The 27,146-nt window shown below is 35.3% G+C and overlaps 2 protein-coding genes across 5 annotated transcripts in view; one reads left to right on the forward strand and one right to left on the reverse strand.

Moving 5' to 3' along the window:
• LOC106872014 (coiled-coil domain-containing protein 89) overlaps nucleotides 1–5,975 on the forward strand; it is a 49,988-nt gene extending 44,013 nt beyond the window's left edge. The window contains exon 7 of one of the 2 annotated variants that reach the window (XM_089359106.1): nucleotides 3,539–5,975. In XM_089359106.1, the coding sequence (XP_089215232.1) occupies nucleotides 3,539–3,625 (87 nt within the window). In that variant the 3' untranslated portion in view covers nucleotides 3,626–5,975. The remainder of the gene's footprint in view (nucleotides 1–3,538) is intronic. The other variant, XM_089359104.1, reaches the window with a different exon arrangement.
• Nucleotides 5,976–10,721: 4,746 nt separating this feature from the next.
• On the reverse strand, nucleotides 10,722–16,363 carry LOC106872017 (beta-1,4-glucuronyltransferase 1). Of its 3 annotated transcripts, XM_014918834.3 has the most exons (3): nucleotides 15,979–16,129; nucleotides 14,720–14,809; nucleotides 10,722–12,672 (listed from the first exon to the last, which is right to left on the reverse strand). In XM_014918834.3, the coding sequence occupies exon 3, from the start codon at nucleotides 12,508–12,510 to the stop codon at nucleotides 11,266–11,268; it is 1,245 nt and encodes a 414-aa protein (XP_014774320.1). In that variant the 5' UTR covers nucleotides 12,511–12,672; nucleotides 14,720–14,809; nucleotides 15,979–16,129; the 3' UTR covers nucleotides 10,722–11,265. The 3 variants fall into 3 exon arrangements, with proteins under 3 accessions (XP_014774320.1, XP_014774318.1, XP_052827145.1); XM_014918832.3 differs by lacking the exon at nucleotides 14,720–14,809 and having other exon boundaries at nucleotides 15,979–16,363; XM_052971185.2 differs by lacking the exon at nucleotides 14,720–14,809 and having other exon boundaries at nucleotides 16,086–16,158.
• Nucleotides 16,364–27,146: the final 10,783 nt, after the last annotated feature.

Below are 27,146 nucleotides of genomic sequence, written 5' to 3' on the forward strand. Positions count from 1 at the left end.
GAGATGCTTGAACAGAGATGTGTAGATTTGTGCTGCATCCAAGAAATAAGGTGGAGAGGAAGTTCTATTAAGTTCATCACAGGCAAAGAACATAGGTATAAAATTTTCTGGGCAGGGAACACTGACGGGATCAGGGACATGGGTATACTTCTTGTGGAGAAATGGGTTGATATGGTAATCAAGGTAGTCAGAGTCTGTGATAGAATACTTAAGTTTAGATGAGTGCTGCAACATGGATTAGAACCATTATCTCAACTTATGCCCCTCAGCCAAAGCTACCTGATGAACAGAAAGACCAGTTTTATGGTACCCTCTTGCAGACTACCTCGTCAACAAATGACAGGGACCTTCTCTTTGAGGCTGGCGACTTCAGTGGGCATGTTGGACAACATGCAGGGGGCTTCCATGGCGTACATGGTGACTATGGTTTTGGTTCCTGCAATGAGGAGGGAATCAGGCTGCTGGAGTTCTGTGATGCAAATGATCTTATGGTTTGTAATACTAACTTCTGGAAACCTGCCAGTAACCTATTCACCTACCGGTCTCATGGATGCACTAGTCAAATTGACTACATCCTCATCAGGAAATTGGAAAGATGGCTACTTATAAATGCCAAAACCTTCCCTGGTGAGGAATGCACCCCGTAACATAGATTAGTAGTTAGTGACTTCAGGATCAGGGCTAACTGGATGCTCAGAAGACAACCAGCATGAAAAAGAAGGGGTGCAGGAAGCTTAAGGATCCTGTGAATGGACAGAGATTTAGAGACATATTACTCGAAGCTTTTGACAAAATAGATGAGGATATAGCATCGCATGATATGGAAGGCAACTGGAGTTTTCTACGGGACATGTTGAGGGCTACTGATCAGATCTGTGGATGGTGCAAAGTCCCCTGTTGACCCAAGGTAACGTGCTGGTGGAATAATGTACTTGACAGGGCTATTAGACAAAAGAAACAGGCATGGAAGGACTGGAAGAACGGTGGTAGCAGGGAATTGTATCAGATTGCCAGAAGGGAAGCTAGGAGACAGGTTTACTCAGCCAGAGGGGAAGCAGATAAGAAAAAATTTGCCAATTCTCTGCATCGTGAGAATTGGTGCATTGGCAAAAACATTTGCCAATGCTCTGCACATTGGCCAAAAATTTTGCCAATGCTCTGCGACTTGAAATGTTTTGTTTTGCAAGACAGTATGTGAGAGAGAATTGTGATGTCATAGGAGAGAAATGTGTCTGTATGGATGATGGCCTTGGGAGATAAAGCAATTAAGGGTATGAAGACGGAAAGTCCTCAGTCCATCAGGAATCACTGCAAAGATGCTTAAAATATCTGGAGATGTCAGCAATAGTCTCATAACCTGTATAGTCAATCAGGTGATACATGAAGGAGTCATACCCAATGACTGGTGTAGCAGCACCATAGTCAACTGTTACAAAGGTAAAGGTGATGCATTAGATATGAATGATTACAGAGGTATCAAGTTACTGGATTAGGTAATGAAAGTCACAGAGAGAGTCATAGCCCAACTAATTAGGGAGAGAGTTAGTTTAGACGAGATGCAGTTTGGGTTTGTACCAGGGAAAAGCACTACTGATGCTATATTTCTGGTAAGACAGCTGTAGGAGAAATACCTAGCCAAAGATAAACCTCTGTACCTGGAGAAAGCTTTTGAGAGGGACCCCCGATCCCTTATCTGGTAGTCAATGCAAAAACTAGAGATAGATGAGTGGTTAGTGAGAGCTGTACAAGCCATCTACAGGGATGCTGTCAGTAAGGTGAGGGTTGGCAACGACTATAGTGAAGAATTCCAGGTAGGGGTAGGGGTTCACCAAGGATCAGTCCTCAGTGCTCTCTTATTCATCATAGTCTTCCATGCAATAACAGAGGAATTCAAGACAGGCTGCTCCTGGGAGCTTCTCTATGCTGATGATCTTGCTCTAATAGCTGAATCACTATCAGAACTAGAGAAGTTTCAGGTGTGGAAGCAAGATCTAGAAGAAATAGGAAGGCAGACAAATCACAAATCCCTTCAGGTAGATGACCCTGCTCGATCTGTAATAAAGGTGTAGGTAGAAACTCCATAAGATGTACCCAGTGTAAGCTATGGACACATAAGAGGTGCAGCAATATCAAAGGAAGGCTACCTGGGAAGATAGTTTTTGTGTGTAGCAAATGCTCAGGGATAATAAACACTGAAAATATGCAGAAAACAGCTTCCATTACATGTCAGGGAGAAAAACTAGAAGTAGTTGGTAGCTTCCGTTACCTAGGCAACCAAGTCTGTAGTGGGGGTGGATGCTCAGTGAGTGTTACCACTAGAATAAGAATAGCCTGGGCAAAGTTCAGAAAGCTTCTACCCCTACTGGTGACAAAGGGCCTCTCGCTCAGAGTGAAAGCTAGATTGTACGATGCATGTGTGTGAACTGCCATGCTTCATGGCAGTGAAACATGGACATGCAAAGGCTCGAAAGAAATGAAGCTAGCATGATCCACTGGATGTGTAATGTCAGTGTGCATACATGACAGTGTAAGTGCCCTGAGAGAAATGTCGGACATAAGAAGCATCAGATGTGGCATGCAAGAGAGACGTTTGCGTTGGTATAGTCCTGTACTACAGACGGATGAGGAGAGCTGTGTGAAAAACTGTCACACCCTAGCAGTAGAGGGAACCCGTGGAAGAGGTAGACCCAGGAAGACCTGGGATTGGGTGGTGAAACACAACCTTCGAACATTAGGCCTCATGGAAGCGATGACGAGTGACCAAGACCTTTGGAGATATATTGTACTTGAGAAGACCCAGCAATCCAAGTGAGACTGTAACCGTAGCCTATGCCAGTGCAGTATAACTGGCCCATTTAAGAGTACCCTTCAATCATTGGGCAATAAACTGTGCTTGTGAGGACTGGTTGAGTCAAGTGAAATCATTGTCATGACCAATGCCAGTACCGCCCAACTGGCACCCATGCCAGTGGCACGTAAAAAACACCATTCGAGCGTGGTTGATGCCAGTGCCGCCTGACTGTTACTGTGCCTGATACGTAAAAAGCACCATTCAAGCCTGGCCATTGCCAGTGCCGCCTGACTGGCTGCCATGCCAATGGCATGTAAAAAGCACCATTCAAGCATGGTTGTTGCCAGTGCCGCCTGACTGGCTCGCATGTAAAGCACCCACTACATTCTCAGAGTGGTTGGCATTAGGAAGGGCATCTAGCTGTAGAAATCTTTCCAGATCAGACTGGAGTCTGGTACAGCCTTCTGGCTTGCAAGGCCTCAGTCAAACCGTCCAACTCATGCCAGCATAGAAAGCAGACAATGATGATATATATAACAATGGAAATATTTAATAAATATGTTAGTTAATGTAAGTATCCTGATTAGAAAAATTAAAGTCTACAATATTCAAATAGTAACAAGCTGATTCTATGTATATTAAAATACAAATCTCAAGTTTATACTTATATACACTAGTAAATTAATAATAATAATCATTTTCTTTATATTGCTATGTACATACATTGATTTTAATCTATATTGGCAGGAAATTGAAATCTATAAAGAAGAATCTCGGAAGAAATTGGAGTACGAAAGAAAGCTCAATGAGAAATTAAGGCATATTACTGGTTGATGCTTACAATAATTGGTTGCCTACAACAATGCACCTACATTCATCATATAAATCAATTAGACTCAGTGGAAAAACCAATCACAATACAATTGAAATGTAATTACTAAAATTATTTTAAAAGGGCTTACACTTACTATGTTGCTACATTAGTTTCTAATAGCATCTAGTGTAGACTGGATAAACTAGCAGAACTGACATCAAGAACATCATGAAATAAAAATTAATGATTATTCAAATGTTTTACTGGAAGTAATAACATTCTGCTACAAGATAGGTAACATAATTACTGCAGCAGGTAATCATAAAGAAAGTACAGGGGTTAGTATATAAAGTGGCTGAGAACCTAACTTTTTGTGGGGAACAGAAAGAAGCTTCTTTCTCTGTTCTTGTTTGGTCCCAACACAGTTCTGATTGAGCTGGCACCGTATGCATAATCAAAGACATTCTAGCCTTGATTATCCAATCTTTTTCAAGCATTATGTACTTTAGACTACATTCTCCAATATTTTGTATCTTAAAACAGTAAGATGATTTTTGTGTTTTTTTAAGATTTGGCTACTATTTCAAGAAGGTTGAACAACCACATAGAAATTCTTTGTGGGCATGGCTACTTTCTTTGACGAATTATCGTCATCATTTGTATGTCTGTTTTTAGACTAAATTTCTCAAGGCAGATTTTCTACACCTGGATGCTCTTCTTGTCACAAACCCTACAAAGTACTCAAGAAGGGAATTTCATTTCACTGATCTTCACACACACAACCCAATGAAGCTTTTGAAACTAGGACTTTTGCTCACTGAGGAATTGATTACAGTTGTTATTCTGAAAAAAAATTATATCCAATTACAACCTCCAAAAACTTTCAAAAGTCACAACACTGAAAGTAGTGCTGTTAGATATTGTATGAATACTCAGTAAAAATATCAATACAATACATAAATTAAAACTATATGGAGTCTCAAATGACATGAGAATGAATCAAGCTATGCAGAGAAAAAAAATCATTGTTTTAAGGTACATTTTTTCTATGCTTCTCTATGTCAGATGAAATTCATTGAGGCAGATTTGCAGAATGTAAAAACTAAACCAAATACCACAAGGCATTCTGTCCTATGTTGTAATGATTCACCACCTTAATGACAATAACAATAATCCTTTTTACTATAGGCACAAGGCCTGAAATTTTGGAGGAGGGAGGCTAGTCAATAACATTGACCCCAGTGCTCTACTGGTACTTATTTCATCGACCCCAAAAGGATGAAAGGCAAAGCCGACCTTGGTAGAATTTGAACTCTGAATGTAAAGACAGACAAAATGCCACTAAGCATTTTGCCCAGCATGCTAATGATTCTGCCAGCTCATTGCCTTAACAACAACAATAATAGTTTAAAACATTGGCATAAAGCCAGCTATTGGGGAGGGGTAGTCAATTATATCAACCCCACTACATGACTGGTAATTTATTTTATTGACCCTGAAAAGATGAAAGGCCAAGTTGACTTCAGCAGTATTTGAACTCAAAGCAAAGAACCAGAAGAAATGCAGTGTAACATTTTGCTCAATGTGCTAACTATTCGGCCAGCTCACTGCCTTAAAAACAACAATAATAACTGTTTTTAACATAGGTACAAGGCCTGAAATTTGGTAGTAGAAGTGAGAACAGTCAGTTCCATAAATCTGCAGTAATTGACTGATACTTTATTTTGTCAACCTCAATAGGAGGAAAAGCAAAATCAACCTCAGCAGAAACTGAACTCAAAACATGAAGAACAAGAACAAAATATCATGTGGCATTTTGTCCACTGCTCTAACAATTTTGCAAATCCATCACCCTTTCTAATTGATGTATCAATACCAACAGATGACAATGTTTCTCTAAAAGAAACAGTGAAACTTTCAAAATACAAAGATCTGGAAATAGAGGTAACTCGATTGTGGAGTCTAAAACCAGAAACAATTCCTATCATAGTAGGTACATTAGGTATGATAAAAAATATTCAGACAAATATATAACAAAAACACCAGGACTAACAAGTATATATAACATACAGAAAATAGCACTACAAGGCACCACACACATCCTTTGTAAAACACTTTCAATACAGTAAAAATAAGAGCATCACAACAAACCACAGTACACACCCAAGGCACAGAGAGCTGCGCTCAGTAGTGCACATGATAAAAATAAGACCACTGAATAATAACCATAATCCTTTCTACTATAGGCACAAGGCCTGAAATTTTAGAAGAGGCTAGTCAATTACAGTGCTCAACTGGTACTTACTACATCAATACCAAAAGAATAGAAGGCAAAGTGGACCTCAGTGGAATTTAAACATGGAACATAAAGATGAATGAAATGCCACTAAGCATTCTGTCTGGCATGTTAGCAATTTTGCCAGCTCACTGCCTTAATAATAATAATAACAACAACAATAATAATAATGGTTTCAAATTTTGCTACAAGAGCAGCAGTTTTGGAGGAGTGGATGAGTTGTTTACAATGACCCCAGTGTTTAACTGGCACTTACTTTATCAACTCTGAAAGATTGAAAAGCAAAGTTGACCTCAATGGAATTTGAACTCAGATCATAGTGACAGGCGAAAAACTGCTAAGCATTTCATCCAGCATGCTAACGATTCCACCAGCTCGCCACCTTAATAATAATGATAATAATTATAATAATGGTTTCAATTTTGGCACAAGGCCAGTAAGCTCAGGGATGGGGTAAGTCAATTACATTGACCTCAGTGCTCAACTGGTGCTCATTTCATTGACCCCGAAAGGATAAAAGGCAAAGTCAACCATGGCAGAATTTGAACTCAGAACATAAAGACAGACAAAATGCCACTAAGCATTTTGCCCGACATTGTAACAGTTCTGCCAGCTTACCAACTTAATAACAAGAGCACTCAGAGAGTGCAAACCTCTGCCAAGGCAACACTAACATCCTCTAACTGATTATCCAGAGATGATTTTTAAAATGAAAATATCTCAAATAAACTCGATTGCTCTCACAAACAAGAATACTAAAAATGAACCCAACTGCTCTCAAAAATTAAGTAAAAAAATGGAAAAATAATCCAGAATCCTTGTCCAGTACCAGATCAATTCCAATGGTAGTCATGGAATGTGAAGGTGGCTGTAGAAAATTTAGTAACAGTAATAGATAGTTTATCCACATCTAATACAAGCTAAAGTTAACAAATTCACCATTCAAAATAGTTTCAAAGGCGGAGGTAATAATAATAAGTTTTACTCAGGAATTTTTAAATGAATGGCATGAGACCTTTTGGCTTTCTCTTCTCTTAAATTCTGGCCTTCCTTTAGTATTCCTGTTGTTTTGGATCAATGTATAGATGTATATATGTAAGTATACCGTAAAGTGTTAATATGTATGTATAATATACAATATATATATATTATAAAAATATGTTAGTGTTATTTAATTTCTGAACGGTTTTGCTGCCGTTTGTTTATATAGTATGATTTCTTTATCCATCAGTTTCTACTAAGATAGAGATGTGAGTAAAATTAATAATAGAGAAACAAAAATGAAACTGTGGAAACAGCCTAAAGGGAGATAATTGAGAAATACTCGAAAGTCAACATAAGTTCATAATCATGTAAAGTAAATATAACAAATAATCCAGAATCCTTGTCTGGTAATGGATTGATTCCAAAATCTAATCAGTTCATGCCAGTCATAAGGCCAAACATTCCTGAAAGTTTGATCTGAATCCATCCAGTGGTTTTTGAGATATCTTGTCCAGACAAACAAACAAACACAACTGAAAACAATACCCCCACCTTTGCTAAGGCAGAGGTAATAATATACAGTACCAGGCAGTGGCTCTCATGGCTTTTGATCTTGATTGATTGGAACTATTATCATGTACATTGTTTTGTCTTGGTATAAAAAGGTGGGTTACAGCAAATATTCTGCTCAGTACCACAGATTTGCTTGTCAATTACTTGACCATAACCAGTTGAGCATGGCATGTCGTGGCTGACAATATATGCATCTCTGATCACAAGCAGATGTAGTGTGGGAGCATCAGAGCCATGTGTTGAGAGGAATTCTTTGGAGTTTGAATAATTCACCTCTGGAAACGGGTATTTTGTTCAACATCCTTAAACAAATCTTATTCAGGAACCTTTTGAGTGGGATGGGCCACTCAACCTGAAGAAAATTCTAACTGGCCTCACCTTCAAGATCATGCACTGTTTATCTTAATATAAGATCACCCTGTCATGCACATATGGTTGTGATTCATGTGCCTGGTGTACCTTTATCAGAAAGGTAGTCATGATGGGTATATTGGGCTTTGTTTATTTGTACCCGTGTCATTTTGATGGCATGCGCTGCTCTCTCACTTCATAATAATATAATAATAATAATCCTTTCTACTATAGGCACAAGGCTTGAAATCTGGAGGTTGGAGACAATCGATTACATTGATCCCAGCCTCTGACTAGTACTTAATTTATTGACCCTGAAAGGATGAAAGTAAAGTTGACTTTGGCGGAATTTGAACTCACAATGTAAAGACAGACGAAATGTCGATGTGCTAATGATTCTGCCAATTCACCACCTTAATAATAATAATGATGATGATGATGATGGTTTTAAACTTTGGTACAAGGCCAGCAGTATTTTAGGAAAGGGGTAAGTTGATTAAATTAACTCCAGTGCTCAGATGGTACTTATTCTATTAACCTTGAAAGGATGAAAGGCAAAGTCAACTCCAGCGGAATTTGAACTCAGAATGTAAAGATGGGCAAAATGCTACTAAGCATTTCACCTAGCATGCTAACGATTCTATCAGCTTGCCACCATAATAACAATAATTGTCTCTAACACAGGTACAGAATGAAAGGCAAAACTGATCTGAATAATTTCTAAATTTAATGTGAAGTTTTAAGAAAACAGGGTTTCCTATGTTGGCTTAGGATTTCTTTTGTTTAATAATATGTTGTTTTGCATAAATAAGCATACAGTTTCATGTTTCACAAGAGAAGGAAAATAGGAAATTGGCATATTCATGCTTTATTAAGACAGGTTCCAACAGGGAATTAAACATCAATTTGTGAACATGTTTTTACAAAGGGAAAAAAATGTATAGCTGCACTATAATGCCCACCACATCACATTCTGATAGTTTGACAACAGTACAATACTTGCCAATGGTTCATGATGAATATATTTTAAAGTTTACCTTTACTTTTACTTGTTGCTTCTAAGAGTAAGCGATGAAAAACTAATTAAAAGAAAAAGGAAAAAGGAAGAAACTGTGTAGAATGTGTGTAAGAGAAATCCCTCGCTATTTTTTAAAATAAATATTTATATATTTTATTAATCGATGGAAGTGGTTTAACTATATTTCAGAGAGGTTGCATGTATATAAGGCAAAAGGGAACTCATTAACAATAGGGGCACATACTGATGTGTAAATCATAATACTTTCTAATTTTGGCATAAGGCCTGTAATTTTGAGGGGAGGGGGAAGTTGATTACACTGATCCCAGTACTCAACTGGTAATTATTTTATCAAGCCTTAAAAGGATGAAAGACAAAGTTGACCTTGGTGGCATTTAAACTCAGAATGTAAAAGAACTGGAAGAAATGCTGTTAAGTATTTTGTCCAACACAGTATTAATTCTTATTTCTTTATTGCCCACAAGGGGCTAAACATAGAGGGGACAAACAAGGGCAGACAAAGGAATTAAGTTAATTACGTCGACCCCAGTGCATAACTGGTACTTAATTTATCGATCCCCCCAAAAGGATGAAAGGCAAAATCGACCTCAGCAGAATTTGAACTCAGAACGTAACAGCAGACGAAATACCGCTAAGCATTTCGCCTGGCGTGCTAACGTTTCTGCCAGCTCGCCGCCTTATTAATTCTGCCAGTTTGCTGCTTCCAATTTGTAAATCATAATGAAAGCATGAATAAAAACATCAAGAACATATAAAAATAAAGGTAAACCGAAGTGGTGGATTCACACACACATATACACAGTTGATAATCCTTTATCCAAAATGATTGGGATTTTGAAATTATATTGTACTTACATCAATAAAACAGGACAGCTTGGGTATGGGACCCAAGTCTAAACATATTATCCATTTACATTTCATATTACAGCTTACACATATATTATGAAAATATCTTTATATAAATTTGGTGGTAGACCACTTTCTTATGACATAACAGTTTCAATTTTAGAAACAAATCAACTAATTATGCTTTCACTTCATTTGTAATCTATGCATATAAATTTGACATGGGCGATTCTTTCTTGTCTTGGGATTCAGTCAAATGGCTGGGTAGAATTGCGCGAAAAATTACACAGATATGTAGAATGATCCGGTGGTGTTGCTGGGCTTTGTATTTTTTCATAGCTCCCATGGTTACCAAGATAATCCACTATAATAATAATACTCTTGTGTTTATGAATGAGAATGGAAGGGGTGATAGATGAATAAGGAAGGAAAGGGTGATGTCATATTTGGTAGTGAGATGATGAAAATTGTACACTGAAAAAAAAAAATCAAAGTGTTTCAACTCTGTGTGAGTATATGTGTATTGTGTATGTAAAAGGCGGGGGTATGTGAATGTGTGTGTGCATGTGCAATGGAAGTGGGATGATTCATCTTTGCTCAGTATTTGGGTTTAATTTTTTGATTTGGTTGAATCTTGGTTGTTTTTTTTTTGTTTTTTGCTGGTCAGTTATTTTTAGCGTTTTGACAGAAAAAAGTAATTCTAAAACTGTTTTTTAACATAAGTAATTTTCTGTTTACAGTGCTCCACAAAAAAATTTTTTTGAATTTCAGTGATTTTTGAATCTTGGACAAAGTATTTACCAACTGAATTATAAATATAAATTTACAGTTTTGAATAAAGTATCTTATATATATATATATATATATTACCGGTATATATATATATATATAGACACACACACATATGCATATATATATAACAGGAATTTAAAAAAAAAACACACACATAAAGTTGATGACAAGGAAATATACACAAAACTGGAAATAGCAATTAAGGGTCAGTCATATTAAACAAAAAAAAACTATCTTCATTAATAAACCCTTTATTCTACTCTAATCTGGGTAGACATTAGTACTCTTTTTAAAAGTCCCATTCATTTATATCACAGTTTATTCTTGACAAAATTAATTCACAAAGAGCTGCATTTTGAGGAAATAATAATAAAAAAAAGAAGAAAAGTCAGATGTTAAAATATAAAGAGTTTCATAAAAAATAAATGAATTGTTTAAAGTTTGACTTACTATTGGGTTCATGTATTTTTTATTTTTAAAGAACAAATATCAAGATAATCTAAAGTTTAACAATGTGTTACCTTATTTGCTTAGCAGTTCCAGCCTCTAGTTACTGTCCAAAAGTAAAGTAGAGAATGAAATGAATCTGAAATGTCGACCTCAAGATTATTACTTGAAAGCTTTACCAGTGCATTGATTTCAAATATAAACAGGCATACTTAGAGTTGTTGGAATCATAACTAACAAATAGATATTAATATAACAGTGCACATACACATGCACACACGTACACCTCCATATGCATTTGGACACATAACTATTATTTTGATTTTATAATATTAATAACATCTTTTCGTTGAATATGGGTATTTTGTTTTCAGTTCTTCTTTAAATTTCCGAAATAACATACGGTTTTGATTCAACTCTTTAACTTTGTTATTGTGAAAGTTTGTTGGTGTCTTTAAGCCTTGATGAACAATAAATGCATTACTCAAAACATTAAATGTATATCCAGCAACATGCAGCTCACACACGTTGCTAATTCGGTTAAAACCATATTGTTTAAATCGTTCATCATAAGCTGGCACAAAATATCGGGTAATAAAAAATGGTTCCCAAGGGTCTTTCCAGGGAATGTTGTAAGCTACTTTCATGTAAGAACCATCAATTTCTCTCCAGGTTTCATAGTCCGTATGCTGCTGACATTTCCAGCAGACTTCAAAATAAAAGGGTCGAACCTGTAGATTATCCCATTTTTTCAAAAGATCTTTCTTGTCAATGGGCATTGAAACATTTAAATTTGATTCAAAACTTGGAACAACAAAAGCTGTTAAATTTGGTAAAAATGTATCTGCAACTTTAATGAATTCAGAGAAATTATTTCTTAATCCAGGGGAAGGAAGCATATCAATGTCAATCATAAAAATAAATTCAGTTCTGGAATTCTTTATTGCAAAATTTCGTAGAACATTATGAGGATATTGAATATTGTCAAAGCTATAATTTGGAATGTTGGATGAAAGTATATTTGGTAAGTCTTCACAAGACACAATTGAAGATTCATAACTGTTGTGAAGATTTCTAGGATATCTTTGCAAAGGATAAACAAGATGGAATGAAACCATTTCTAAAACAATTGGATTACATTTCCGTAAAGCTGCAATTGTCAATAGAGCAGTGACAATGTAATTGTCAAATGCGAAAACTGTTACAGATATTGGGCCTTCCCATTGATTTGCCAATTTGACAATGCATTGTATGTTATTGAGTGATGTCTGAGTTACCACAGTAACATCATACCTTTCACGAGTAGGTTTAGATGTAGACAAGGGGCAATGACTGCAAAGAGCTACATCTGCAATCATATGGTAAGATCCGGAGGAATCAAGTTTATAGGATTCATATATTTTCTTAATCATTTCTGAAACCTCATTTTTTTTTGCAGTTTTTGTATTGCCTCTTATCTTTGATAAGAGAATTATGTGTGTGATTTGTATAACTACAATGAGTAGGAAGAATAAAATGATCAATTTGGATAATGTTAACCTCCGCTGTTTTGAGTAAAGCTTCCATCTACAAAGCATTTTAGAAGAAAAACTGAAGTTACCAGTTAGAGTTGAGAGATGCAAAACAGATGACTTCCCAAGTGGTTACTACAAATAGATGTTGTAATATTCTCATACATTTCTAAAGCAGCATTAGAGCCATTCCACAACATTTTTTTTTCTCCTTCTCCTTATTGTTGTCTGTGGAAATAAATAAATAGATAAATTTATATAAAATACTTCATTTTCAAGGAATATGCTTAAAGATAATACTGAAAAAGAAAAAAAAATCTGTAAACATTCAGATTATTTTATCAGGAACTTACATTGTTTTGAATTAAGCATGCATTATCTGGTAGCTTCAAGATTTCGAATGATGCGATTGTTTACTTTTAGAATGACAGACTTTTAAAATGACAGTCATTTAGATATGAGAGGCCAGATCTATCAGATCTAGGTAGAATATTCAGACTAGATATGGCCAGTTTAAATGCTGAAGGGATAGGATATGAAGTAGGTCGAATTAACAGCCAACATTGTTTACAAATACATGTGTATGTGTGTGTGTGTGTATTGTTAATATTGAAAGTTTGATGCTAAGTAACCTCTCTTATGTGCCGTGAACTATTTCAATGACACTGGTGGCTCTTCTGACAATCCTCAATCAAGGGTGTTGCACAAAACTACTGAAAGGGTGGACTGATATATTCACTGGTTGTTGAAGAAAAACAGGAAAATGACTACAGTTGACATTTGACCATGTATAAATTGGTGTCACTACAATCAAAAATTGACTCAAGAGCACAGGAATTAGATGAAGTGAAAAATCTTACACATAGATGAGTTGAAGTTTAATTTGTTCAGCAGGGTTGGCTGAGTGTAAGCTCCATGCCAAACAGGAGAATAATTTCACCCAGAGTGCATGAATCTAATAGTGATATCTATCATTATTTGAAGCTGTATGTCTGCAAAAAGACTTGGTTCCATACATCAGATCAAAAGTAACATGAAAAGTACAACAAATGTGGAAATCTTAGAGAAGACTATGCTTCTATATGCCACAAGTCATTTGATCCTTTTGTGAATTTTTCAGTAAGATATTTTAAAAACATTTTGCAGGAATAATCAAAGAATTCATCAAAAGTAAGAAAATCTGCATGTTGCAATAGCTATCATAATCTTCAAATTTAAATCTGGTAGTAAAACTGTTGAAGAATTGACACAAGTGCTCAATGACAGAAATCCATGAAATTGAGTGAATTGTATGAAAAAAAGAAAGAACTTGCAAATAACAGGATCATTAAACTTATTGTAGATGTGATTTGATTCAATTTTGAGAAATTTTGGATCTCGTTCAAAACGGGGGCACCAGTTTTCATTTATGTTTTATGTAGTGTTTTTGGTACCGAAAGACTTTCAAACTTCGTATACTTATGTAATTTGTGTTATACAACAGAAAAAAATTTTTGTATTCGAAGTTATTTCATGTAAAAAATTGTCTTATTTCGATAATTTCAACCAATCACTGACAAGTATTCAGCTGTTTATAGTTACTCCTTTGGCAGTTTAAGCGGTGTAAAGCGTATTTAATCTCCATTACTTCTGACATTTTGCAGAGAGGCAACACACGTGTGTTCGTTTCCCTTCGTTTTATTTTTAATATAATTTCGTTAACATCTGCCTGAACTGTATGTGTACAACATTTGCCCTAACCCTAACCCTTCCCTCAAAAACCAGGTCTTGTGCCTATAATAGAAAAGTTTATTAGCTACTGCCAATATGCTTCAGCCATTTTTTGACAAGGAAATAATAATTTTATCACCGCCAGAATCGTTTGAGAATCGTTTGTTTACGTAGTCAGCACTTACTGTATTCGGCTGAATGGACGTCAGTCATTGGTTGAAATTACAGAAATACGACAACTTTAACATGAAATAAGTTGCAATATAATAATTTTTCTTAAGAAGACTAAGAGAAAAAGATGTTTTATATGACACATTCTACCAGTGTCTCAAGTTTCAAAGTGTTTCGTTAAGAAAATACTGGCGCCCCCGTTTTGAACTAGATCCGAAATTTCAGGTACCCAATCAAAAATTAGTGCCCTATGATTTTATTCTTTCCATTTTGTTGAAAAAAAAAATTGATTTAAATATTTTGAAACTTAGTAAAATTTAGTCATTTTTGTGGCATTGTTGATACTATCAATAACTGCATTTGGTAAATTTAAAATGTTCGTGATTAAACTTACATTTGACTGCCATTTCTAGCATATCGAACCCTCACCTGGAGGCTACCTCGTTGATTTCAAAAGTAGTTTCAAGTGAAAAATGAAACCAGGCTGAAACGATTTTGATAAGGACCGAGTAACAGAATGAAAGCGATTACAAGAGGACTGTGTATTTGTAAAAAAATTCATGTGATACCTTACTTAAAATTCACATATTTAAAATTGTAACCTTCATTAATTGTTACAGAGGCTCTAAATGTTCATGAATTATAACTAACAACTACAAATACGCAGATAACCTCGTTCAGGGGCTACTCATAAATTCGTCCAGTTCATTAAATAGGAGAGATAAATCAGAGCTTTGTCTCAGTAGCTATTTAAATGTTTGGAGCTACCGGAGTTTGGCACGAATTTTTAAACCTATTTCGTATAGATTCAGTTAAAGGGGAGTTGTCTGACCTCAGGTCAGTCCTGACCGAGTTGATCAATGATCAAATGCATTCTAACCATAATCATCTGACGTTTATTCAAACCTAGGGTATTTAGGACGGCATAATCTTATATACCTTTTTTTTTTTTTTTTTTCAAAAACAGTAAGGTGTGATTTGAAGGCGACTTTGCTGCTATGTCAAGTAGATAGAACTACACAGACGCTTGCTCGTTTAAAAGGGCTAAGTGAAAGCTTCATTTATTAACCATAAAAATAGAAGATATAGCTTTTATAAAACTATCAAAGCTGATATCTAAATAAAATTAAATTTGTATCAGGAAAGAATCTGTATACGACAAGGCTTGTTCCCACCGCCAAGATCATACCTTAGTTTATATTTTTCTAAAGGAATACTGTCTAGATTTGGTTTTAAAAGACAATGACGAATTCGTTTATAAACAACTGAAATATCAAATACAAAGTAGTCTCAATATTTCTAAATTTCAGCAGACAGTGAGAACTTTCCAAATAACATAAATTCTGTTGAATGAGTTTTGAAAAATACGCAATTTTAATTAAATTGATTTGTATTCTATTTAAAAGTGAACATAAATTCAATATGTTTATTAATTCTTAATGCGAAAACAAATTTGTTTTCAACGGTTTACAATATACCAATTATGATAACCGTAACAGCAATTGTATGTTTCAGTCAGCCGTTTTACTAAACAAAAAAATTCAAAACCAGTTGATTAATTAATAAAAACGAAAGAATGGCGGCAATGTTTCTGTTATTTAGGACTGTTACTTCTAAGCAAAATTTTTAACAAGATGAACTGCACATACTTACCAATAAAGAATGTAAGTAAATCCATACCACAATAATACAAAGGTGAAATAGCAAAAATGTATGAACAAAATAAAAGACTATTGTAAATCAGGCTTATGTATAAATACCTGGTAAAAAGCAATGAGTTGAGAGTTAGAGTTATTTGCCCTTTGTATGAAACTTATATTCAGCAAACCAAAAACTGAATTCCAATAATCTATGTTTTTAATAATATATTAACTTTGAAATTTTATTACGTTCTGTAAGGAAATTATATACTATTATTGATTTCTTACATCGACCAATATTGAATATTAAAAGTTCGTCGCCCAACGCTTTCTGCTAATAAAATGTCTTCTTGGGAAAATGACATTTTGTAAAGCTTGTCTCTTAAATATTCAGAAGTAACATAGCAGGTTTATTCAGAGTCAGGGCCAAATTTAGACCTAGTGGGAGCCCTATACGATTTTGTATATGTTTTCAGAAGAAAATGTATGTTCTAAGTATTTTCTAAAAAGGTACTACTTAAAAATGAAGATCTCGTTCAAAACAAAGATAATAGAGAGGGCTCCCATAAAATCTAGGGATCCCAAACAGTTTGAAGAGGCTCAAAACTTTAAAAAGTCTTGGTAGATTCAGCAGGTCTCAGTAAATTAAATGGCTTCTTAAATTTAAAAGGGCCCAATAAATCAAAAGAGGGTTCAATAATTTTAAAATAATTCTATTGAATTAAAAGAAAATTTTAATGAGTAAAAAATATTACAAATTTTATATTTGATGGCAGTAAATATGTTTTTTTAATTTTTAGCTCCAGGCTTTTGAATTCTCTGAGTTAAAGGGGCCTCTAATGCTTGGGGCTCCTGGGCCATGACCTATATTGTCTCATACATAAATCTAGCCCTGGTCATAGTCATATCTGTTCTATATTGTACGTCATATAAACACTATATTTAGAAAATGTTTTAACCCTTTCATACCTGTAAATTTTTTCTGTATTTAAGCTGTTGTCTGGGACATTACATTACAAGGGCTTCTGAGATCAAGTTATGTCAGAATGTTTTAATTTAAACATTTAAAATGAGAGATTTGTATGACAGAACCAGAGATGGTCTTTCAATATCATATTATAAAGTCATTAGTTCTAAATTTCCTTTTCAATATTATTAGTTAGAGTTGAAGAGGAAGTACTCATGACAGGAGAATAATTTCACTCAGAGTGCATGAATCTTCCTTGCCAATGATGTTCAGTTTAAATTTCAATAGATATCTAAATAAAAAGTATAGTGAAATGACAAGGCAAAGTATATCATGCAGTTAGGCAGGTGACACACAGTAAAGAAGATGCATTGAGCTGATTGTAGTAGAGATGGTAGGTACTTTGCTTGTTTAGTGAAGAAGGAGCTGTTTGTAGTCGATGTAGAAGAGGAAGAAAGAAAAAATAATGGTTTTGTTACTCAATGTAGTATGTTGCTGATTGAATTTTTGTCAATCAATTAAATAACCATTTTGAGATGGATTCTAGAATGTTTGTATATGTAGTACCAGCATCCCTACTTCATATATATATGGCGGCAGTGAACCAATGAAGGCTGCACTCAATTATTATTATTATTTATATATTTATTTCTTTATTTTGTAAAAGAGTATATATGATATATGAAATGTTGAAATATAGAACTGTCACCAAACCAACTTGAAGTGTAGACCACTATACTGAATTGTATGCATATAAAAAATCTTTTTCAAAATTATTTTAATATTTTTTTGTCAAATACCCTTGTCCTTAAAAAGAATATTCAGTCAGAGTTGTGGGCTCAGGAGGTTTGTTTTGTAACCATATAGCTTTGGGTTCAGTCCCACGGTGTGGTACCATAGGCAAGTGTCTTCTATTATAACTTCAAGCTGAGCAATGATTTGTGAGTGAATTTGATAGACAGAAATTGTGTTGTTATTTTGTTTCATTTCAAGATTTTTTTGCCGATAGAGAGAAAGCCAGTTTCTAACCTAGATCCAAGGCTCCTTTCATTGGAATTTCAACATTAACAGGGTATTTTTGTACATATGTATATGTGCAGATTTGTATGTTTCCTTTTATATATGTATTTTCATGCATATAGTTGCATGTCTAAACATGCTGATAAACTTCTGGGAAGTTTTATAGATTTTTACAGTTCCAGTGATGGCTTGGATCTGTAGTCTTCAAATCAGCTTTCTCCTTTCTGGTTTTAAGAAGCCTAATTTATCAAGATTGGATTTTAGGCAGTGTGTTACATTTCCCAATGCCCCAATAATTACAAGTATAAACCTGAACTTGTAGTCTGGCTAGAGTAGGTTCCTCAATAGTTCAGCATAGATATATTGTTTTTCACTGATCTTTAGCTTTATCTTAACAACCACTGAGCAGCTGTCTTTGAATGTCGTAGCATCTTTTAACTATCAAGTGTTGAAGTGCATCCCTTGACCAAGTTTGCATACATGAGGCTGATAACATCATGAGACTTGGAAAGCAGCTGTACAGTTTGTCTTCTCTGTCCCAAATTACTATGTCAGATCTTTTATGTTTACATATTTTTGAGGTTTTCGTTGGGACATTCCACCAGTACTTCTTTTTATTGTGAGTGGCTATGGCTTCTACCATAGAGTAAGTTCTTATTTCAAGGGGTTATCCTTCCGACAGATTTCATTATACAGTGTCCTAGTTATAACATCATGTCACATTGGTAGATAACACCATGATGACATTTTCGGACAACTGTTTATGATGTGGGTAATATTTTCAGTGTTAACTCCACACAGTCTGCATCAGTTATCACATTTTGCTGCTTTTCCTACGTCTCTGTCCCTTTTGTGCATCAGGTATTTGGTTGATATTTCTTATTCTTGGAATGCAAATGCATACCCTTCAACGTTTGAGTTAGTAATCTGGTTGTTGGTCCATGATAGACTGTTTTGATGATTAATGTTACTATCACCCTGGAGCTTTCTACTAACATATCTATGCATGATCTTCTGCCGATATACACTCATCCTTTCATCTGATGATACTTTGCAGTAGAATCGTGCATGCATTTAAGTTATCAGACAAGAAATGCTGCTCAAGGAGCTGCTTTCCAACTCTCATGATATTATCAGCCTCATGTATGCAAACTTGGTCAAAGGATGCACTTCAACACCTGATGGTTAAAAGATGTTTCCAAAGGCATATGGTATGACATTCAAAGACAGTCTAGATTGTTGTTAATCCTTTGCCCCCTTGTTTTCATTTTAGATAGAGGCAGTCTACATTACTGCTGATGTAGAAATTATGTGTGCTGGTTAGTATCTTCTGAGTTTTCACATCAATGGCTCAGACCTCATCAAGCATCCAATCAAGTAGCCCAAACGTTGGTATGAGTACTGGCACTGCAAACACATTGTAGGCCACAGTTTTATTGAATGCAGAGAGTTCTGAGATCTATATTTTCTTTATTCAATTGTAATATTCTTTAGTGACACATGTCTTGTTACAGGTGCCACTGTAAGATATGTTTTCATTCACCCCAAGATACCTGTAACATCCCTCATCAGATACAGGAGAAACAGTTAAGTCATTGATGGAGAGGTTGTTAGTATGTTTCACAACCATATAGCAACATTTATCCTGATCAAACTCCAGTCCTATATCATATGTATGTATATTTAGAAGGTTGTTTGTTATAGCTGGTCAAAGAGTGATCATTGGTTTCACACTTATAAAGTGCTTAGCTGTATAGGTGACTCATCAATCTCAAGTGGCTAGAGGCACATAACCTCTTTACAACTGAAGGAGGAAATGTCATAGTCAGTTGATTTTGTTAACAAAACTCTACTGGCAAAACCTTAGGTGAAGCAGAGTTATCCCCCCTTAGATATGCTAAAGATAGAGGATGATGGCAGCATTTCCCTAATTGCCAAATGGGGAATTCCATATTATCAATATGAATTTCCTCTGATGAAGGCATTGGCTAAACACCTCATTTTTATAGTTTAAGTAGGTCTCTGGGTCAAGTGAGTTTTTTAGGATTCTTGCTCTTTCAGTCAAACAAAGCTTACATCATATGTTCCCATTCAGGTATGGCCCTGGTTGTTCTAAGAGCCTCCCTTTACTTATGTATGGCATACCTTCTTCTTTTAAATGCCGTATGTCGCTGGTCAGGTTGATGTTATGCCTCTCTGGTATCCTAAAGGAAGACTTGTGATTTCCACTTGTAGATCCAACATATTTCTGTCTGTGCCCTTGTGCTGGTGGTGTTACAGTTGCTGTTGTTATCACTGTTGATGCTGCTGTCACTGTTGGACCTATTGTTGCTGCCACTGGCACTACATGCAATGCTGGTGCTGCAGTTGTCACCAAGAAGACTGCTGTTGCTTTTACTGCCAGATACATTGCTGGTGCCGTTGTTATTGTTGCTGTAGCTACCACTGTTGCTTGACGTAGTCAGTTTAACTGCCACCACCATTGCAATTGCTGTCACTGTTGTTATCGGTGGGTGTGTTGTTGGTGCCATTGCTGTTGTTGTTTCCTGCACTGCTGTTGCAGTCGCCAGTGCTGGTCACCCCCACAGCTTCATAGACTACACCTTCAGAGTTGCATCAACACCCCCACCCTCCTTATGGTGTCATTGATTTTTCTCAGTATATGTTTTCTCACCAGCTTGATTTTCAGTTTAGCTAGGTTAACCAAGTGGTATTTGGGGTTGGAAGTAAAGCTTGGTTTATGGTCTTTGATGATGATAAAGGCATTTCTCTTAGCTAAATGCTTCCACCCTATCAGCTAGTGGTTCAGCATAATAGACTATATATTGACTATATCCTTCAAGACAATACCCCAGCATGGCTATAGTCCAATGACTGAAACAAGTAAAAAATATTAAGAAGAATTTGCCCTGATTAAATGTAAAAAGAGTTCTTTCAGAGTTGGTGAACTAAAGAACCATTCCAAGATAGTGGATTAGCAGAATTGTTAAGACATCAGATGAGATACTTTGCAATATTTTTTCCAGTTTTTGCATTTTGCATTCTTGAGTGATAAATTTTTAGCACCATCCATATTAACACTACCTGTCTAGTCACTGGATGCCTTTAGCAGTGTTCAATCTATTGCAGGTATCCAGGCTTGGTTTCTAATGTAATGATAACTTCTTTCCTTCATACCACTAATCTCAGAGGTTGTAAAAATAGCTAAAGGGTTACAGGGGCTACCCTTTCTCCTAACTATGCTGTACACAAAGAGAATTATTCATTAGTGAGCAAAGAACTCTTTTTGTTAAGGAAAGAGGTATAGCTGATTAATTTGAACTCTGGCATCTTGTTTATTATTATTTCTTTTTCATAAAAGTAGTAGAAAGATAAAGCAATTGTCACATGATATTTTACCAAATCCTACTATATTTTTAAGTTCAAATCTGCCAAAGCCAACTTTACTTTCATTATTCAGGAGTTGATATAAAATCCTACATTTTTCAGCATACACTTCAAATTATTCAGACCAAAATTTACAGGCAAAAACGTAGGTCAGCTTATACACCAAGATGACTTTAGGGGATCAAAAATTCCATATGAAATGCAGCAAGATTTGGAAAGATCATGATGATATTCAAATGTTTACATTATATAATAGAAAGAAAGATAAAAAGTAATGCTGTTAGTAGGAGAGATCTGAAGAAAGATCTTTGACCCCCACCCAAAAAAAAAGAACATCTGAAGAAGGATCTTTGATCTGAAAAAAAAAGAAAAGCACCCAGACTTAACAGCTTGAATGAGCTCAACAGCTGGAAGTTCATTTGTTGCTTCCAGAGTTTTTAACCAGCACCAACGATAACCACCAATAACTGAAGAAGGATCATTGAATCAGAAAAAAAATGAGATTGGGATACACCAGCACATTATTTACACTACTACATCAACTTGTATACCAGAAAATATGCTAAGTAACAGTTAATTTATTTGTCTATACACCTCTTCTAAGTATAAGTTAAAAAGTTTTTTTCTTCTTTTTGTATTTTGTTTTAATTTTGTTTTCCAGTTATCCACATTCCATTGAGATTTATGTACTTATATCTGATTTCTGAAAGACAACTCTGCCATTAAACAGGATACCATTCTGTCACAAATAACCTTTCTGACAAGCAGTAATGAACACTAGTACTATGAAACAAATCAGTTGTTAATTTTACAGCACTGCTGTACTTTACAATAGCAGTAAATTATAAGACCCTATGGTATCTGTGTACAGCTTAGTAAACTGGGCTTTGAGAGAATGACTATGGAAAATACCTACAGATGCCTACTACATGAAAATTTAAGATTAGAGTGGGAGCTGGCATACTTGATACAGGAATCCAAGAAATTAAGGAAAATTACATCCTTAGTGATAATAAAAAATCATTATCAGAAATTATCATGTTAAAAATAAAATAGCAGGGGAAACAACCCAGAAATTTAAGTTATTTAACATTAAATAAAAAGTAATGTGGTGTGAGACTCTTTAACAGTAAGTAAACAACTCCCATGTTTTGTTGTTATTAGACCTCACCAAGGAACCATAGTGTAAATATAACCAGGGCACTTAAGTGCCAGTGCAAAACAATTCAGAGATCCCTACATACACAATCACACCAAGCATATATTAGCATTGGGCTGCTAGACCTATGAGGCCTCACACTCTGTATGCCAACACCTTATGACAGCAATGACTGCAACTGTAACATATTAGAATGACTTGAAAGGTAATATAGATTTTGGGAGAATGGACACTGAATGCCACAGTAATTTAAAAGAACAGCTGGGGAAAAATTTGTCTAGTCATTGTAAAATCTTACATCTAACGTTGCATGGTGCAGTCTTTACCAAGGAATGACTGAGTATTCACAAGCAACTATATATCTAGTTTCTTGTTGAATATAAACCGTGTCTGACTTGTATTTTCACTAGATTATACATGCATACATTTTCATCAGATTATACATACACACATTGCGAATACTTTTCTTGTTAAAGAATAAAACATTTGTACTCTACAAAAGTATTGATAACCCTTCAGTTTAATGTAAAATTGTTCATATTATAACTTCACACAAAAATAAACATCAATATGTGTGTACATATATATATATATATATATATATATATATATATATATATATATATATATATATGTATGTATATCGACTTTAAATAGAGCTCAAAACTGATCCATTGAAAATACTTTATTATAATAATAATAATAATGAAAATGACCTATGAACATTTCGATGTAATATCCAGAATGATTCATACATATTATAAAATATTATAAAATATGGGATACTCCATCTACTCGGGGTCCCATTATTATTGTTATTATTATTATCATTGTTAGTAATATGCAGCCAATAAAAACAGAAAACATTCAAATCCAATTTTCATAGTTGACCCATGAAAATATACAAAACAGGATGAAAAGGTATGAGATGATATACAACCGTTCATCCTAAAGGTGTAGGGAACGAGCAAATGGTAAATTAATTCAAACATAATGATGGTATACTATGAAGTTCAGTTGTTGACCAATCGAGGACACTATAGAATTTTAAAAAAGCGTTGGAGTTATAAACATCAAAATAAATACAGTATTCATACCGTATATATATATATATATATATATATATATACACACAAAAATAAACATCAATATGTGTGTGTATATATATATATATATATATATATATATATATATATATATATGTAGCAGGCTTAATGTGAGATGCCAATTCACATCGATATAATGTAGCCCACTACTAAATGTAGCATGTAGGTGTAACACTTGAAAGTTCTCATGTCAGAGTAACCAATGAACATTGAAGGATCAACACCAAGAAGGAAGAAATATTATTTACATACATTTATTCATTTGCCCAACAGGTAGTTAAAAAGACAGTAGTAATTGTAGTGATAGTGTAGAAAAAGGTTGGCTCCCTGGTTAGTAGTTGGTAGTGTGTAGAAGTTGTCTGTCAGTGCTGACTAGAAAGAAAGAAAGGACAAAAGTAGCATCATCTTTCTTGCTCTTGGTCATGGCTGAGGCAAAAGAGTGTGTTGCTCCTTGGTCTGACTGACACAAAAGAGAGTGTTGCTCATTGGTCATAGCTGACACATAAGAGGAAGAGATAGGAACTGTTCTCTGTTATATAGACTATGGTTAGTAATGTAGGTCAAACCCTAAACAAAGGACTGACCTTTCCTTGACTAGCACAGGTCCTAGGGCGTCAAGTGTTTCCTGATCAATCTAGTGTGGAGAGGATTTCCCACTCGTTTTGACAAGCAACAAGCAGGTGGATTTAGTTTCAAGTCTCAGGCAGGGTCAAGCTAGATCCCTACACTACTCCTCCGCTAGAGAGTTTCTAAACAAAGAAAGGAACGATCTAGGGAAAAATGCATTTAGAAGGTGAGAAAAACATTCAATTGTGCAGGGTATCTTGTTGTTGGTGAATGTGATGCAAAGCTGAGAAAAATTGTGCATATCAGGAGAGAGAATCCTGAGAAGGTATGCAGGACAGGCATCTATTCTTGTGAGTCTGAGTAGTGGTGTCAGTTTGCTTGTGCAGAATGCAGAATATGCCAGTTGGTGTGCGACTGAGGCAGTGAGTGAGCATGCAAGAGCATATACATGAGTGTGAGAGAAAGTCCTGCAGCTGTGAAATAAACTGAGGTGAGTGAGTGTGTGCATTCTCTATCCATAATATCAGCAAAAGTTTTCCTGCAGGATTGCATTTTGTGTGAAAATGCCTTAAAGAGGTGCAGAAGTGAAATGTGTCTGGTGTTGTTGTCATAGGCATTTGCTAAGCTTAGCCAGAATGACGACAGTGTGGCATGCTGGTGCATTACATAGGACAGGCAATTTTCTCTATTAACTTCGTGACCAACCTGGAGTCGAGTAGAAACAACTTGTGTCTGTCAAGAGCACAGAGAGCATGAGCTGACATCCGACTTACACAGAGTCGGGAAAAAGAGCTGAGCAGACACAGACACAAAACATGCCTGGTTCTACCTCATCACATTGACATAGTATTTCTCCTGTTCATTTTTGACTTCACCAACTCAAAGCAAGTTGGTAATGTCATGTTGTGGCTTTCCTTGTGTATACCACATGTAAATGCAAGTGTCGATTAAATAAATTATTTAAACCATAATCCGATGCTTTCTTCATTGTTTTACTTTGATGACACCAACATCTGCTATATCAGCAACATTCTTTGCTACTCATACTGCTACATATATATTCTCTGACTTGTTTCAGTCACTTGATTGCAGCCATGCTGAACAGGTTTTTTAGTCGAAGAAATTGACTCCAGGACTTATTCATTGCAAGCCTAGTCCTTATTCTATTGGTCTCCTTTGCCAAACCACTAAGTTACAGGGGTAGCATGTACAGGTATAGGCATATGAGTCTACATGTGTATATATAATATATATTATATATAAGTGTAGATATGTCTGTATATGGGTATATGGATGTGAATATATACATTTATATGCATGGGTGTGAGTGTGTCTGTGTGCATGTGTGTGTGTGTATGTAAGTATATATATATATATATATATATATATATATATATATATATATATATATATATGTGTGTGTAAGCATGTGTATGCACACACAAAACACCCTGATAAGCTAAGTGGCTACTACTAAATTCAGGCCACGACAGACAGATAAGATATTCTTGAAGCCGAGGATTTTAAACTTACAGAGACAATATTTACATATCACCTGAGAAAAAAAATCTAGATTTCATAATGCAGGGAAACAGTTGTATAATCAAGTACTTGCACACCTGGAGAACTATGTTGGATTGAAACAATAGCAGTGATTAAAAAATAAATGTCCAACCATAATCTTTCTTGTTGACTCCAATTTTTTCATTTACCTATTCACACACAGCAGATGCCCAAACACAAACCTGGAAGTACATATAATACTACTACTGGATAGCACAGGGTAAATCTGAAGATGGACGAGCTCTATACTGTACTCTACATTCTATACAGAATATACCATAATGATATATATAGTAAAGTTTATTTGCCAACAGAATGTTGCAGTCCTATAAAGGACGATGTTACTTTTGTTTAAGCCCCAGAAAAACATCTGTTCCAGTTGGCTATCGACACAGCTAGAAAAGATGTTTGCCTGAGGCTTAAACAACGCTAATATCATCCTTTATAGGACCGCCACATTCTGTTGGCAAATAAACTTTACTATTCCATACTGTTACTATATATCTCTCACTGAGAGATTTAAAACAAGTTGTTTCTCTTTCTCTCTTTCTCTCTCTTTCTTTATATATATATATATATATATGATGAGTGCTTCATTTTGACAGATGATAGCCATCCCATCAACACACCATACCCCATCACATGGCACAATCATTCCGTTGATGAGTCCTCAGATGACTTTTAAGACCAGTTGCTGACTGACAGGGTTTAAAACACTGGTGGCAGATATTATTCAAGTTTCTTCTACATCTTTGCCCTCTGGAATCTGATTCTGAAGAAATGTTTTTGTGAATAAGCATGTGTCTTTTAAGTTCAGATATTGTCTTACAAGTTTTGTGACATATGACAAGTCATAAGAGGCGGTTGGTGTTCTAGATCATTACCTACCTGGGCATTTTGATTTTCATGTGACTGCATATGAATCAAGTATCCTGCTTTTGACAACAGAACATGATCACACATAATACATATCCAATGTTCACTGTTGATTTCAGTTCCAATTGTTCCTTTGTGACTGGCCTTTTTAAGCTCAGAGTGCTGAATCATCTTTTCCTCCTAGGCAATGCAGTCAATCCTAACATCTCTCCACTTGTTCTGATCCAGAACATCAATTTCCCAATTACTTTTGTTCATATCTAGTTTCTTCAGGTTTTCCTTCACACGGTCTTTATACCTTTTCTTCGGCTTATGTTGTGGCCACTTACCAGAATTGAGCTCACCATAAAAAAAAAACGCTTTGGCAATCACTCAACTTTTATTCTAATAACATGTCCAGCCTGTCTCATTTGAGCAAATATAACATGTTCAATTTAGCTACAACGTACCATGCGCAAAACTTCTGTATCTGCTATGAAACATTCCCACTTGACTCTCAAGATATGTCTGAGGCACTTTTGATGAAATCTCTCTAG

Source organism: Octopus bimaculoides, chromosome 10, assembly GCF_046866305.1.
Source record: "Octopus bimaculoides isolate indiv1 chromosome 10, ASM4686630v1, whole genome shotgun sequence".
NCBI classification, from domain to species: Eukaryota; Metazoa; Mollusca; class Cephalopoda; order Octopoda; family Octopodidae; genus Octopus; species Octopus bimaculoides.